This window comes from Microtus oregoni, unplaced genomic scaffold (assembly GCF_018167655.1).
Source record: "Microtus oregoni isolate MIOR12 unplaced genomic scaffold, Mior012 000031F_ref0000149, whole genome shotgun sequence".
Classification (NCBI taxonomy): domain Eukaryota; kingdom Metazoa; phylum Chordata; class Mammalia; order Rodentia; family Cricetidae; genus Microtus; species Microtus oregoni.
The window spans coordinates 3,901,410-3,918,472 of record NW_024543090.1 but is presented as its reverse complement, the minus strand read 5'-3'; the positions used below and the strand labels follow the sequence as shown (position 1 = coordinate 3,918,472).

The 17,063-nt window shown below is 48.1% G+C and overlaps 2 protein-coding genes across 2 annotated transcripts in view; one reads left to right on the top strand and one right to left on the bottom strand.

Moving 5' to 3' along the window:
- The window catches only part of Cat (catalase), a 29,666-nt gene extending 28,786 nt beyond the window's left edge, over positions 1-880 (top strand). Inside the window, exon 13 of the mRNA XM_041678926.1 lies at positions 135-880. Within this exon, the coding sequence (XP_041534860.1) occupies positions 135-200 (66 nt within the window). The 3' untranslated portion in view covers positions 201-880. The remainder of the gene's footprint in view (positions 1-134) is intronic.
- A 5,642-nt stretch (positions 881-6,522) lies between these two features.
- Positions 6,523-17,063, bottom strand: part of Elf5 (E74 like ETS transcription factor 5) — a 28,398-nt gene continuing 17,857 nt past the window's right edge. The window contains exons 4-7 of the mRNA XM_041679134.1: positions 16,697-16,747; positions 9,979-10,041; positions 8,257-8,452; positions 6,523-7,806 (exon numbers count right to left, since the gene is read on the bottom strand). Of these exons, the coding sequence (XP_041535068.1) occupies positions 7,710-7,806; positions 8,257-8,452; positions 9,979-10,041; positions 16,697-16,747 (407 nt within the window). The 3' untranslated portion in view covers positions 6,523-7,709. The remainder of the gene's footprint in view (positions 7,807-8,256; positions 8,453-9,978; positions 10,042-16,696; positions 16,748-17,063) is intronic.

The following is a 17,063-nucleotide window of genomic DNA, read 5'->3' as shown; positions in this document are numbered from 1 at the left end:
GCCAACACGTATGCTTCATGTCTCCACACAATAGGACATCGTTCCCGGGGAATGCGCGTCTGGGTTGTTGGGAGAGAGATGCCCCGGTGCCCGTGAGTCAGCTAACATTGCTGGTCTTCTCTTCCTTCACACAGAACGCCATTCACACCTACGTGCAGGCCGGCTCTCACTTTTCTGCAAAGGAGAAGGCTAACCTGTGAGGCCCCAGGTGCTCAGACTCGCCCTCCACCGAGATCTCTCCTGAGGCAGAGCGCAGGGCTCGCCTGTAGCCACCGCTGGACTGCTCTCCCCCGCTGACGTGCAAGCTCACGCTGACGTGTTTAAAGTGATAATTGGGCTTCTAGAGTGAATAATAGCAATGCTTTTGATGCTGTCTCCCAGGGGGAGCTAAAGGTTAGGGCTTAGCAGTCACTTAACAGAAACATGGATCTGCTTAGGACTTCTGTTCGATCATGCACTCAGAATGATTACATTTAAATGATTACAAGAAAGGTTTTCTAGGCAGAAACATAATTTGATTAGATAAGATAAAAATCTTGGTGAGATTGATGTTTTCTCTTGTTACCTCATGGCCTGAAATATATACATTTCTTTCTCTCTCTCTCTCTCCACACACACACACACACACACACACACACGAATGAAGAAGATAAAGATGGTCCACACAGAAATTTTATTTTTCTAAGGTTCTTATAAGCAAAACCATACTTAATACATCAGTGTCCACCAAACATAACTTTAGCACTGTTGAAACTTACTGTTTGTTCCTTATCAGATTCTTTTTTTTCCAGTTGAAATGGTATTTATGCTAATACACAGTGATTTCACATAGGTTGATTTGTGCTTGCTTACGTTTTTACAATAAAATGATCTACGTGTGCCTTAGGGTTTTTATTGCTGTGAAGAGACACCATAACCACGGCAACGCTTAGAAAGAACATTTAATTGGGGTGGCTCACAGTTTCAGACGTGTCGTCCGTTATCATCATGACGGGGAGCTTGGCATCGTGCATGCAGACGTGGTGCTATGGCTTGCTGGCAGCAGGAAGTCAACTGAGAGACTGTATAATGTGGAATGTGCCTCTAGATAACACAAGCATTGTCGGTCTGAACAACGCAAGTGCCAGCAGCCAGAGATCTCTGTTTGTTTTTGAGTGACTCTGGCACACTGAGAAAACAGTCAGTGTCTGGACTTTGCAGATTCCTCTAGCTGGCACTCATTAGCTCACTTTTCAGGGGCTTTAGAATAAGCCCTTGGGGGCTAACAGCTTGCACAGAGGACATGAATTTGGTCCCGGTGCCCACGTTGGGTGGCTCACAACCGCCTGGAGTTTCAGAAAACTCCGAGGCCCCTGGCTGAGAGACATGAACCTTGTCCCTTTCACCACCAGCTTCGTTACCCTGAATTTCCCCTCTATCTGAGCAGATTAGAGACTGGTCTATCTGTGAACCCACACAGCAAGTATACCTGTTTACAGCTGCTGCTGAGTCCTGTCAGAGCAGAGACCTACTGCAATTGTCTGTCAAGTCTGTAGGATGAACTAAAGACAAATACCATGTACCTATGGGGAAGGAGGTTGCTTATTTATGGGCTATACATGTAGGGTCAGGGAGTTTAGGACACACTGTTCTGCTTTATCGAATTTTATTTCCTGAAATAAGTTGGCAGTTAACAGCCACACGCTCTAGCATGTTTTCCATCTACTACTTGGGAGTAACTTCAGTTTTTCTCCGGAAGCCACTGGTGACTTTCAAAGATGGAGACATGGATGGGGTTCACTTCCCTCATTAGGTTTCGTTTCTTGTCCAATTATGTTCCACTTAAGGGGCACTAAGGTTGTTGCCTTAGAGTTCCGGAGCTAAATGTCCAGGAGGGTCCGAGAGGAAGTGCGGACATCGGTGCCTAGACACACGGTTGGCTTTGGCCTGGCCATGGCCACTTTAAAGTCCGGTAGTTTCCAACAACAGTCATGTGTCAGCCCTGGGTCCAGCTGGCCCAGTCCAGGCTGGGATCAGCTGTGTCACATGTCCCTACTCTCCCGGGAATCACAGTGCTGGCAAAGTCAAGAATGCAATCTTAGTTGAAGGAGAGCTTTTCAAGCCTTTGCGCCACGTCCGCTGGTATTTCTCTGGCCAAGGGCAGAGGCATCGGGTGGGGGGAATTTACTACACAGAGGGGACGTGCCTGTGTGGACGTGAATAGATGCACTGAACAATACCCTACTGTAGACCTCTGCCCCCATTGTGCACCCCTAGAACCTTCCAGCCATCGATCCACCCCCCATTGTGCACCCCCAGAACCTTCCAGCCATCGATCCACTCCCCCATTGTGCACCCCAAGAAACTTCCAGCCATTGATCCACCACCCCATTGTGCACCCCCAGAACCTTCCAGCCATCGATCCAACCCCCACATTGTGCACCCCTGGAACCTTCCAGCCATCGATCCACCCCCCCCCCACTGTGCAACACCAGAACCTCCCAGCCATCGATCCACCCCCCCCCATTGTGCACCCCCAGAACCTTCCATCCATCGATCCACCCCCCACATTGTGCACCCCTGGAACCTTCCAGCCATTGATCTAACCCCCCTCCATTGTGCACCCCCAGAACCTTCCAGCCATCGATCCACAGCCTCATTGTGCACCCCCACAACCTCCCAGCCATCGATCCACCCCCCCCCATTGTTCACCTTCAGAACCTTCAAGCCATCGATCCACCCCCCACATTGTGCACCCCTGGAACCTTCCAGCCATCGATCCACCCCCCATTGTGCACCCCCAGAACCTTCCAGCCATCGATCCACCCCCCCCCCATTTTGCACCCCCAGAACCTTCCAGCCATCGATCCACCCCCGCATTGTGCACCCCCAGAACCTTCCAGCCATCGATCCACCCCCCCATTGTGCACCCCCAGAACCTTCCAGCCATCGATCCACCCCCGCATTGTGCACCCCCAGAACCTTCCAGCCATCGATCCACCCCCCATTGTGCACCCCCAGAACCTTCCAACTATCGATCCACCCCCCATTGTGCACCCCAAGAAACTTCCAGCCATCGATCCACCCCCCACATTGTGCACCCCGAGAACCTTCCAGCCATCGATCCACCCCCCATTGTGCACCCCTGGATCCTCCCAGCCATCGATCCATCCCCCCATTGTGCACCCCCAGAACCTTCCAGCCATCGATCCACCCCCCCATTGTGCACCCCTGGAACCTTCCTATCATCGATCCACCCCCCCATTGTGCACCCCCAGAACCTTCCAGCCATCGATCCACCCCCCCATTGTGCACCCCCAGAACCTTCCAGCCATCGATCCACCCCCCCCCAGTGTGCACCCCCAGAACCTTCCAGCCATCGATCCACCCCCCCATTGTGCACCCCTGGAACCTTCCAGCCATCGATCCACCCCCCCCATTGTGCACCCCTGGAACCTTCCTATCATCGATCCACCCCCCCCAGTGTGCACCCCTGGAACCTTCCTATCATCGATCCACCCCCCCAGTGTGCACCCCTGGAACCTTCCTATCATCGATCCACCCCCCCAGTGTGCACCCCTGGAACCCAGCCACCTTTTTACTGTCACCCGTCACACACCTGCCTTCCCTTTCATTCTGCTATAGTTTTTTATTTTATTTTATTTTGAGTGTGAATGTATCTATGTATGAGTGAGAGTGTGTGTGTGTGTGTGTGTGTGTGTGTGTGTGTGCGTGCACATGTGGAGGTCAGAGGACAGCTTTTGGGAGCTGGTCCTCTTTCCACCACGTGGGACTCCGAGTTTGCTCTCAGGTTCTCAGGCTTGTGTCTATACCCGTGCACGGAGCTGTTGCACTGGTCCAGGAAAGAGTATTTATTAACTACTTTTGCCACAAGCTGTTTTCTGGCTTCTTAGTTCATGGGATAATCCAAGGGCAAAAGACCAAATTCTACTTTAAATTGAGAGACAGAAGGAAGGGTGAAAAACTCTTTCAGAGCTTTGAAAGATGTGAGAGATTAACATGAACAAATTTAAAATGTTACACTTTGGCTGGGTGGTGGTGGTGCACACCTTTAATCCCAGCACTCGGGAGGCAAAGGCAGGCGGATCTCTGTGAGTTCGAGGCCTGTGTGGTCTACGGAGTGAGCTCCAGGACAGGCTCCAAAGCTACAGAAAAACCCTGTCTTGAAAGCCGAAAAAGAAAAGAGAAGAGAAGTTATACTTTAGCGGATTTAAGGCACCACGTATTAGACTGCCTGCTGTGGGAAGCTGTTGTAGATCTGTGTTAGTGGAAGTTCTCCTCTTTGATTGAGCGGATTCAGCATTGTCTGCTGACTTCTTATTTCTCCTTAGCATCGTTTGCTTAGAGCAGTGCTTTAAATGACCCCTTGTGTAGCTGGAATTATCTTTGGGTCATCAACCAGCTTAGTTATGAATGCTCAGCCTTAGCTTAGGCTTGGCCCACTAGGTCTTTTGATTTAACTTAACCTGTTTTGCCTTGGGGTTTCTGAACCTTTCTTTCATTCTGTTTGTCTTGCTTTCCTGCTTCCTCCATGTCTGACTGACTGGCCCTTGGTGTCTCCCTGGCTTCTCCTTTTCTTTCTCCCTAAATTCTTCCTCCTCCTTTCTCTCCTTCCCCAGAAATTCCATCTATATCTCTTCCTTGGCTATTGGCTGTTCAGCTTTTTATTAGACCAATCAGGTGCCTTAATCAGGCAAGGTGAAACAGCAACACGTCTTTACATAGTTAAATATTCCGCAACATAAACAAATGCAACCCATCTTTGCACAGTTAAGCAGATATTCCGCAATACCCTTGTGTTGTCTGTCCTTGGATGAACTCTATTCTGGGGCCTCTGTTTGCACGTACTCATACTTTGAGGAGTGTAGCAGGTTGAAGGCTGAATCCCCCAAACCTCCTGGAAACTGTGATTGTGACTTTTTTTGGCAAAAAAAAAAAAAAAAAAAAAGATGAAGACATCTTTGGGTTGAGGGTCATAAAATGGGCACCTCCTGATAATCCAGGTGGGCACCCCATGTGATCCTGAGGAGGGCATGGGGCAGAAGGAAGAACAGGCTCTGCAGGAGGAAGAGCAGGCTCTGCAGAACGGGCAGGGCCTAGATCTCTGCAGCCTCTGGCCAAGGCACACTGCAAGAACGATGGTGGCTCTGCCCTTAGCGCAGACTGCGGATTCCTGCGTCTATGGAGGGGCCCTGACTTCTGGCTTCTCGTTCCCAGAATTGTCAAGAAGCACAGCTTTTGTCCTAAGCCTCCGACTTTGACAGTTTATCACAGCCCGAGAGCTGACAGTGCATGTCTGCTTTGATGGTTCTGTAAGATGAAAATTTTACAGGCAGCAGAGGGGTTGTTTTGGTCCCCGGGTTGTGTGGTGAGCTGGCTTGTGCTGACGGAGCAGCCTTCCTCAGCCATGCGGATCTTCCTCTGGCCTGTTCTGTCCACCTCAGGCCCTGCTCTCTTTCCAGTCTTGGTTCTGCTGTGAATGGGAAGAAAGTCTGGACGTTTTCAGCATGACACCCTCTGGGATGGCCGCTTCTTTCCGTTGGTTTTGAGCTTCGTCTTGGGCTTTTCACTCACTACTTAGCTCCAGGGCACAGGCCCAAAATTTAAAATGTGGGAAAACTCCAGAAGCCGAAACTAAGAACAGACGTGAATAGTAGCTGCTCTCCTCGTGCTCAAGAGGCAGGAGGAGGTGACCAAGTGTTTGTTCCAGGGTGCTTTCCAGCTTTGGCTCAGTTTCAGGAAGTCAACACCAAAAGGCACTGGAAACTAGAGTTCAGATTTATTTTTTAAAGTTTTTTTGTTGTTATTTTTAAGTCTGATTTTTATATATATATATATATATATATATATATATATATATATATATATTATGCCTACAGTGTTCCTCCTGCATGTATGCCTACAGGCCAGAAGAGGGTGCCAGATCTCGCTATAGATGGTTGTGAGCCATCATGTGGGTGCTGGGAATTGAATTCTAGATCTCTGGAAGAGCAGTCAATGCTTTTAACCTCTGAGCCACCTCACCAGCCCTCTTAAGTATGATTTCTATAAGAGATAATTCCCAGCAAGAAATAAACTACAACCTCCAAAGAAGCAAATTTAAAGCGAACACCGTGAGCTTCACACAAAACTCTATCTGTTGGGGCTGGAGAGACCAGCAGTTAAAAGCCATCCATCACCAGGCATAAGACTAGTTCCGGGGGCCAGTGCCTTCTGACCTCTCCCCTGTGGGCACTTGATACACATACATTCATGCAGGTAAGGCACTCAGACACACGACATAAAGCTGATAAAAATGCCTTTGTTGGCCACATTATTCCATGAGCTCCATCTGGTAGTGGAAACTTTTATGGTTCCTGGGCAAGAATTCTCCATCTATTTCTTAGATTATGGAGGGCTTTGTAAAAAATCCCTATTTCCAGCTTCAAGACACTGGGCCTTCAGAGGTTCTCAGGTTGCTGAATTGGATAATACGCAGACATTGAACATGTTAAATATTTTATTCACATTGTTTATAAACTATATCCACCTGGAAAACACACGAATCCAAAAATAGATTATTTTACAGTAATTCACATTTTTTTTTAAAACAAGTTGCTTTTTGAGGTTAAACTCTAAACAGAGAGGTCTTCAGCCTGCATTGCTATTCAGTGCCTCATCACTTGGCAGTCTCAGCTCTGGGGAAGTCCAGGTTGGGGGGCGGTTCACCTTGTTGCAGGCCAACGGCAGGTGTGGAGACTCTAACCCATGAACGCTTATTGTTGTAAATTCACTGTTCTTACTTTTACCAAGAGATAAAACTCTGTGGTAGAGTTGGAGCACTCATCAGGTATGAAAGGAAGAGAGACTGATGACGTGCCCGGCTGTTGTGGGCTGTTGGACACTGTCTGCTCTACAAGGGTTTAACATCTTAGCCCCAGAGGGAATCAATGAGTTCTGGTTTGATCAGGTTGACAGTTTGAATCACAGAAACAGCAGTGATTTGGGAATTAATGTACATGTCTGTTGACTAGTCTGTAGAAATGACGCTAGCCACCAGCGAGGAGAAATGGGGCCGTGATCTCAGTAACAGTTCCCAGTGTGGCTAATTACGAGTACGTAAGTTCTGAGGGGTTGGCTGTGGATCAAGTGGCTGTGTGGTCACAAATGATGATCTGGTTAAGAAACTTATCATTAACTTAGGCTACATCCAATTAGGTCCCAGCTTAGTGACTTAGCTTTTTTTACTAGGCAATTCTTCTATGGAATAATTTCACATCTAAAGTAAGCACGCCGTCCGTACATTTCATCCGCTCCTAAAAGTTAATCCCAGGTAAGCTGCCTCAGCTGACCGCTCAGAACCTCTGGACTAGGAGGGTAATGTGTCCTTAATGGTGCAATGGGCCCCTCTTTGGAAGCAGTACCCATAACATTGACTACCTTGTCTCCAAACACTTCATTAGGGAAATAATGTCTCACCAAGTTGCCACAAAAGACCATCCCTTCCTCCCCCTTGGGGTGAAGACACTTGCTTAAGGGGTTCTGCCGTCACCCCAATAGACGACAACTGAATCCAAATGAGAGCTGAGACGTGCAGAGATTTTTATCAGCGTGTTTGTAGGTTTTGAAGAGGAGGAGAGGGAGGAGGAAAAAGAAGACTTTCAAATGTCTATTTCGATCTGATTGTTTCAAACAACAGAAATCCGTCAAGCAAGCTCGGTGTGCGCAGATCATAGTTTGTCTTCCTGCCACCCGTGTGCGTTTTTTCCAAATTTGTACACTAACCTCCTGTCAACTCGCTCCAAAATTCCCGTTTTGTAGTAGTATCTGTGAAAGGCAAGCAGAAGAGAGAAACCCAGGGAAGGTTTTGCACCCCAAGAAAAATAACAGCATGTAAACATTCCTTGCTCCTCTCGGGTGACAGGGCTTTACCAACCCTGGTATTTCCACACCCTGCTATTAACTTACACTTAAACCCTTCCCAGACACCTTGAAGACTGAGCCTCTCCACAGTCAGTCCAGCATGTGTGCGTGTGTGTGCGTGTGTGCACGATGGCTTGGGTTCAGGGTGACCACCCTCCTCATCCCCCCGGGGAATGCAGCCAACTGGAAAGGATGGTGGGTCACTTTACAAGCCATAATCCCACCTGAAACTGAGGAGAGGTTTAGCCCACGACCCTTTCTTACGAGGTGGGGAGAAAGGCTGTGAAAATGGTATGATTTTCTCCGGCTGCTCTTTTATATAACTCGTCTCTGCAGGCCCCACCATTCACTCACCTCAGGGCTCTGCTCAGCTTTTCATAGGTCATCCTGTCATTCTTCTTCCTTTGTCCCCACATCTTGGCCAGGGCTTCTGATTTAACCACTCGGAAAATGCCCTGCTCCCTGTCTTCCCATTCCAGGATGCCACAGTTTTCTTCAGGAGACAGAAGCAAGTCTCGGACAAATTCCCACAGGTGAGAGCTTTGGAGGCCTTTGGGAAGGAAGCCCAAGAAAGTCAGCTTCCTGTCTTCCTAAACTGGCTTTTTTCAAAGAGAGACTGTGTCTCCTAGTAACACCTTAAGCGACACCCATAAAGTCTCACCAACATGACCGCCCAGCCATGGATTGAACAAGGAAGACGCCAGTGGAGATGGCAAACTTGGGGAAAGGCCCACGAGGCCTCAGTCCTACACAGAGAGCTACAGGCTACCGAGGAATGCTGGGAGTGGGAGAACAGGCCCTTCTCAGGGAGAGCACACAGATCGGTTGTTCAGGGCCAAACAGTCGGTCCTGAAAACATACATCCAGGTAACATGATAAGGACTGAGCAGGTTCTATTCAGGAATATATATGTGTATACGCATATCCATGCGGTAACAGTGAAAAAGAGATCATGAGTTTGAAGGAGAGTGGTGAGGGGTACACGGGAAGGCTTAGAGGGAGGAACGGGAAGGGGAAATGATGTAATTATAATCTCAGGTAATAAAAATACGAGAGATGTTAAAAGAAAAGAAAGTGGGAGGCAGAAAAGGAGAGAGAGGAAGGGAGAGAGAGAGAGGTGTAACTTCTCATTAACTTGGGAGAATTGTTGCTGGGCTGGACAAGGCTCCCTTTAAGTGCGCTGCTTGGAGTCTTACCAAGCTGCAAAATGTCTGTCTACTGATAAACTACAAGCAAAATCCCCACGCAGAGACACGAGGTTTACCTAAAGAACACCGTGGCTCTTCAAGAGCTCACTCCTTTCTGATGGGCAGGAGGGCTGCATTAAAATGGGAGCCTGGCCCTTTCCTAAGCAGAAATGGAGGAGGAGTGGATTGGGGGTGGGAACAAGGGGGCGGATGGGAGAAGGGACAGGGAGGAGAGAAGGGAGGGGAAACTGGAGCCAGGATGCAAAAATAAATAGGTAAGTAAACAAAGTTACTTAAAAAAAAAAAGATCTGGTACCCACAGCCATTCTGCAGTTTCATTTCTCACCAGAGCTGGTATTTCTTTTGAGCCTTTAGGGCATGGTTAAGACTGATCTGGGCCATGACTGCCAGGGGTTGGGTCTGGAAATGCAGTCTCTTTAGTTACCCTCGATGTCAAAGGGGTAATCAGATGCCCATGTCATACTGCGGGCTTCAGGATGTAATGGTTTAACGCACAGCAAATGGCTAGCACAGGCTAGCACAGGACGACTGCTTGGCACATAACGGATGTGGAGCTTGATTCTGCCCCAGGCAGATCTCGGTGCTCAGAAAGACTCCTGGCCTGGCCAGTCCCCCACATTGCCTTTGTTCTCTTCCCCAGTGTACCTCAGTGAGATGGCCACACAGTGGACCAGGAAGCAGAGAACTCTCCTTCAGTAATAGACCCTAGTCAGAACACTTCTTTAATTCCAAAATGCGCTGTCCAAGTGAAAATAAGGATTTTGATCACATGTATGAAAGCCATCCCTGATTTCTCTGCTACCTCCCTGGGGAAGTGACTGGTCCATCTCAGGCGCATACAGATGAAAAATGGTGACCCTGCTCTTACTTGTTCGGCTGTGACAGTCCTGACTCTTGATGCCACTTGTTTTCAAGCAACTGGAATCAGCATCTGAAACAGAAGGACCATGGCAGTGGAGGAGCCTCAGACTGCACCCCACAGAACAGAAGTTAATGGCAAGCCGCGTGGTAGGAGACATTTTAGGGTGCTTAGTAGATGGAGGGACGGGGACCTCAGTTGATCCTGGGACCTGCTGTAAGTGCATGCCGAGCTTCTGCTGGAACACAAGAGAGAGCACAGGCACAGTCCCTGTTCGTGTGACCAGGTGAGCTCCAGGAGAAACAGACAAACCACCGCGCATGACACTGGATAGAGAATGACGTAAAGAAGTGGCTACATTATGAGGGAGGACCTCACAAGAGGGGACAGTTACATTATGAACCAGTGGGAGGAGAAAGAAAGGAGGGAGAGGAGGAGAGAGGGGGAAGAGAGGGAGGAAGAGGATAGAGAGGGGAAGAAGAAAGAGGGGAAGGAGAGAGAGGGGAAGAGCAGGAAAAGGAGAAAGAAGAGGGAGAGGAGGAAGAGCAGGAAGAGGAGGGAGAGGAGGAGGTTTTTAGGTGGAGGCAGCAAAGTGCACCCTGCTCTTCCCATCCCAGAGTACCTAGGAAGCATGTGTACCCTGTGGCTGGAGAGGGCAGGAAGTGCTGCTGCCATCCATGGAGGCTATAGACAGACAGTGGCAGGTCATGTTTTTGCAGGCTGGATGATGGTTTGGGATTTTATATTAAAGTGAAAGCAGAGATAGCCCCCCCCCCCATCCCCATCCCAAAGCTGGTGGACTGCCTTGTTTTCCCCCTGAGACAGAGTCTTCCTTAGCTCACGTGGCACTGGACTCGCTGTATTTTGGATGATCCTGAACTCCTGGCTTTCCTGCCTCTACCTCTCGAGTGAGTGCCGGTGATACAGGCATGTACTGCCATTTCCAATTTATGCCGTGCTGGGCACAGAATCCAAGGCTTCATGCGTGCCACACAAACTACGTAACTGGGCTACGTCTCTAGCTCAAAGACCCACATTTTAAGAAGACCCTTCTTGTGACTGTGTGGAGAACCAACTGGAAGGGACTCAATAAAAACAAAGAGATTAGAACTCATGTAGGAAGCAAGATGTTAACTCAATATTGAATCGAGTTATATATTATAGTGCTGTAATAGATAATCTGAGATACCCACACATGCATTATTCTAAGGAATATGATTTTTTTAAAAGACTATCAGAACCAGACCTGCATCCTACCGCCTTAAATCTCTGCCTGTTCTCAGCTCTCTGCTCCCCTTGCTTCAGCTACACAGGCTCTCTCTCTCAAGGCAGGCACCGTCCACCTTGGGGCCTCCACAGTCGCTCTCTGCCCAGACTGCTCTTCCCTTTACTCTCTGGGGATTCACGGCCTCATCTCGGTCTCGAGTCAAATTCACCTTCCAGGGGTGGCCTCCTCCAGCTGTGAAAATTGTAACTGCACACGTGTGCCTCTAGGTTCTGCTTAGCTTCCCACATCTACTTCCTCTTTCTGTGTTTGCCTTCGAGCTCCTTCCTGACACGTTTGTAGTCTGTGTCCACTAGAGGGCAGGATTTGCCTTGCTTATGTATTCCCTTAGCATCTAGCACGGTGCTGGGTATCAGCAGGTCTGAAGTGACATTCTACACTACACTACACTGACCATACTGACGGTATAGTCTATGACATGGACTAGTGGGACAAGGAACAGACGTGTCATCTTTGGAGGGAAGGGTGTCCTGTGTACACTGCTGCCCAGTTCCTGTGTTCTAGGCCATTGGGTCAGATCATTCCCCAAGTGGTCCCCTTTTGTCACAAGGATGAAGGTTATCATGTTAGGTAGGTCTTTCATAAATTGGGCCACACCCAGCCCTCTAACCTTATCTCTTTCTGTGACCCAACTTTCATCTGAGGTTAGTTGGTTTCAATGGGTATGGCTATCCTGGGCCTCAGGATTTTTAGGCATGTTTCCCACCCACCACTTCTACCCAGCTGACTCTCACAGAACCCTAAACTCTGTGAGAGAACCCTAAAGCCACGTCCTGGGCTAGAGCCCTTACCTGCATACCCGAGGTCTAACGGCACCCATGTGTTTCTTGAATGACAATGTGTTTCTTCCTTTAAATTCTACCTCACTTTTCCTCTACTAAAGCTGAGTGCTTCCTAGAGAGAGGCCTCATCTGCAACATCAAAGCCCTGCAAAAGCTCTGGATGGCATGATTGTCATTTTATTAAGGAGGAGTTTAGAGCCCAGAGAGTCTAAGACTTGTCCAGATGTGAAGCTTGGCCTTGAGTCCAGAGTTCCCACCCTGGAGCTAACACAATCAGGACGCCGTCAGGTCCTCTCGGGAGCCCTTGGCAAGCACCGAGTGAGCACTTAGCCCCTATGGGCTCTTTTGTGCTGTGTGTCTGTCCCCATCTCTAGACTTCTCCATTGTGTTGCTGAATCTTTTAGGGAAAAAGCAAGCGAAACCATAATAATAAACAAAGGTGAGTTAGTGCCCATGAACAGATAAGAAGCCTTCACTGAACCATAAGGAGAGCCAGGTAAGAGCATGCTTTTCAGTTCTATAGGCCCTTGTGCTTGGGATGTCGTCCGTTTGGTGTGATCGGGGAATACAGAGCAGGAGGCATCACAAGAGACATGAAGATGGTTCATCTGGGCACTGTCCTAACTGTCCCAGGCCCTCATGAGTTGAGGAGCTTCCAGATCTCTCTTTTTTCAATCTAGTGATTGAGATAGAGGCTGAGGCAGAGGAGGTAGAGCCATCACTGCCGAGCCAATCTCGAGGCAGTTGCTTGATTAAACTCTGGACCAAGATGAGCTGTTGATCTGCTGTGGTACCCTGAAGGAACTCTGTTTATCTGTAAATAGTAGTGTGCATGTGTATTTGTGTGTGTGTCCAGGTAGCTGGGGTGGCTGTTGTGGCCTGAGGGGAGGAATAGTCTGTGAGGTTTAGGTGAGCCTGGTTGGACTTGAGAGTGGAAACTTAAAATAGAGCCAAGGGGTTTATTATCATTTGTTGGTTGAAATCATAGTTGCTTGTCTTCTAGAAGTTAGGATGGAGGCCTGGGAATAGGGTTTCAAAATCAAGCTCATTGCAGCCCATGACACTGTCAGTCCATCCAAAAAGCCCACTCTACACTAGCATGACACAGAGATGTTCCAAGGTTCAAGAGCAGGAGTTACTAGCTATGAACCCAAAGGCATAAACTCTATTCTTGGGTATGGTGTAGCCTCAACTGACATAGCTGTAGTGGAGGAGGGTGGGAACATGTGGAGAAGGAGAAAAAGTGATCAGGACTGGAGTGCTCCTCCTTGAACAGTTTTGATGGCTTCGTGGCTTGCTGGACTTTTGGCAGGAACAAACTTGAAGATACCCTGTTACAGATCTTTGTCAAACTAGACTCAGAGCTAGACACATCTCGGGAGCCTTGGGTTTCCACAAAATGGACAAGAGAACAAACAGAAGAGCCTGGGAGCAGCTATGCATGTGTGTATGCATGTGTATACCAAGTGTGTACTTCTGTGTGTATGCGCGTGTGTATATGCATCATGTATGTACTCATGTATGTATGTGCATATTATGTATATATGTGAATGTGTGTATGCATTGTGTAAGCATGTGCATATGCATGTGTGTATGCATGCGTGTATGTGCACACGTGTATGCATGTGTTCATGTGTGTATTCCCATGTGTATGTACATGTGTGCATGTACATGTTTATGTAAGTGCATTGTGTGTATTCTTGTGTGTATGCATGCGTGCACACGTGCATGTATTACTGAGTATATGCATATGTGTGTGCATGTGAATATTCATGTATATATGTACCTTGTGTATTCCTATGTGCATGCACATGTGTGTAATGTGTATAACAAGTGTATATTCCTATGTGTTTGTGCATGTATGTATGCATGTGTGTATTCATGTATGTATGTGTATAGAGGTGTGCATGCTGTGTGTATGCATGTGTATAGATATAGAAGGTGTGTATGCTGTGTGTATGCATGTGTGTATGTATGTGTAGCTGAATGTATAAGCACAGAGCCACTGAGAGGCCAAGCTGGAATCAGTCCCAGGGTTGTGTTTACTCTCAAGTTGCTACACCCCAGGTTCTTTAGCTACAAATGTGAGCTCGTATGTCTAGATTCCTGACTCTACACCTAGCATAGTGTTAAGTGCTTAAAAAACAATGACGGCTAGCAACTTTTACTGAAGTCTCCAGGACACCACCCTGCCCTCCTTGGCTATACTGTCGTCGGTCTCTGGTTTCCTGTTCCAGGATATCTGGGACCATGAACCATTGCTGGGTCATAGACTTTGTGGTCATATGGTCCTAGGACATAGGACAGGCTTACGGTTTAGCCAACAAGTTGTTGACTTCGTTCCTACCTCTGTGTTCAAGTTCTACATTACAGTTTCTGCTTGGGGAAGCATGGTCCTGAAGGCTGCAGAGAAGTCAGAGCAGGCCCCAGGAGGGGCTGGAGAAGGCAGTAGTATCCTGGCCATGGAACTGGGGCTGGGAGGGGAAGAGCTGTGGGGCTGCTGTCTGGGTAGTCTCAATAGAGGTCTTAAGTCTAGCCTCGGCCTAGAAGTTGTACCTCTTTGTTGTTGGGGCAGATGGAGCAGAGAGCCTCAAGGAGCAGCCACTGGTGGAGGGGTTACCTCTGTGAATCCTAAACACACTTACCCAAAGCCTTTCCTCCACCGCCCCCACTTCTAGCTTTTTCTCACTTCTTCTGAATTGGACCACCAGCATCACCCTCCTAGACTCCTGCCCAACCCAGACACAGCAGCCCAAGAGATCTTCTAATCTACTTATGCCCTTTATCATTTCCAAGCTTACAATCCTTCACTGGCTGCTCAGCTTGCTCAGCATGAGACCCAGACTCCCCTGCTCATAAACATGCCCTTGCTGAGCTCTCAGGCTCAGCTCCCATTCCTCCTGTGGATGCTGCTGTTCCTCCACTGATAATGTCCAGGAGAACTTGCTGTGGTGGGGAATACCAGCAATCCAATATGGTGGCGCCTGACCACCTGGGAGTGCATTTAAGACATGACTACTGCTCCTGAGGACTTGAATTTTAACATTATTTAATTTTGTAATGCTCACATATGGCTAGTGGCTCCTCCTTTGGACAGCCCAATGTCACACCTTCTAGCTCTTTTTCAAGGATGACTTGGGCCCAGCATTTGCCTTTGTCCCCTGGAAGCCTCACTTCCTTCTCTCCAGCTAGGGCCCTTGGGGCTGGATAGGGGTGACCCATTTCACAATGGAAGTTGCTATTCTTGTGCTAATGTCCCTAAACCAACAAACAAAAATCACAAAACTTTAATTGATCAGAAGTTTAAGAACTTAAATCCGCAGTTGATGGAGATTTAGGGAGAGGGAAAAAAAATCCTGGGCCAACAAGATGGCTCAGTAGGTAAAAGGGCTGGCTGTGTGAGCCTTGTCAACCCACCACAGAAGGACAATCTGTCTCCCAGAAGTAATCCTCTGGCTTCAGTATTTGCACGGTGGCACGCACATACTTGTACACACACACACACATACTTGTGCAATGCACACACGAGAACACACACTAACATAGAGCTTAAAAATCCTGACAATTATATAACAAACCCTCATTGTCTATCCTTTCACAGCTGTCTTTCAGAAGGGCCTTGGAAAACCCCATGTGGCCTGCCTACTCTTTGATTGAGCAAGAGTCCATGGGGAAAGGGCCCTATCCAGAACCGCATCTCCTTTCAGCCCTTGGGCCAGGGTATTTGCACAGAACCCAATAATGAATAGCAATAATAATCATTTTTTACAAAATGGTAGCTCTAGCTAAAGGAAGCTGCTGGCTGCTGGGGGGTGAAGTCATTTTCCAGGGTGACTGGCTATAGCTGCTGGTAGGCTGCCCGTACTCCAGGGGTTGGCACCACACCCTTGCACATGTATTGGCAGTACTAACTACGATCAAGTGTTATTTTTTTTTAAAAAGAAGAAAAGGCATGAAGTTGAGAGAGGATATGTTGGGAAGAGTAGAGAGTGATTATGATCAAAATATATTGCATATTTGTATGAAATTCTTGAAGAACAAATAAAAATATTTTTTAAAATGGGAGCTCCAAAGTTTCCTTTCCCTGCCCGCGTCTGCAGAAATGAAATGAGAAAATGACTGCGATCACCGGCCATTTGAGACCTCCCCATCATTTTCCAATTGTCAGTTTGACCTACTGAGTGGGCTCAGATTATTCTGAAATATCAGCAGCCATAAGGCCTCTAATGGCTGAAAGTTATTGGTAACGTGGATAATGGGCCCTGACTTTATAGTATCCACGCTGCAGGCACCAGAAAGGTCTTTTACCAGGCACAAATGCCATTGCTTCTTAAACTAACCACAACCTAGAAGGGTCCTGTCCTGATATTTTATAGACAGAGAGATGGAGTCTTGAGGAGGGCAAGGGCTCTGTGGACATGAACTATTGTCCCGTACACCTCCACCCGCGATCACACGATTTAACCCATGTCTCCGCGATCACACGATTTAACCCATGTCTCCGCGATCACACGATTTAACCCATGTCTCCCCACTGTTTCTCTACATCGTGGCTTCTTTTGGTTCATCAGCTTTCTATTGCAGCTCTTAAAGCAGCATGGAACCCAAGAGGCCAGCAATAGTTGGGCACAGCTTTGGGCAGTTTGAATGTCATACTTACAGTCTTTGATGGCGGTCTTCGTCTCTTCAGCATCATTGAAGAAGGAATAACCTGGGAGAGGAAGGGGAAGAGAGAGTCACAAACCATCCCGTGCAATCCTGGAAGCTAGCCGGGTGAGGAGGGGAGGCTTGGGAGGAAGGGAAGTGATTCTCTCCTCGGGACACTTGGAGACTATCAGGCCCTTATAAAGCCATCCTGAAACAGAACAACAACATCCTACTTTTTCAAAGCTTGCTTGAGAAGAACAGCTGATGCCAGGAGTCCACAAGGCTCTGTGGAGCTGCGGGTTGAGCTTGTCTAGAATCCAGGAACTCTGGGCTCTGAACTGAACTGGACCACTGTTGTCTGTGCAGCTTTGCCTGTCACA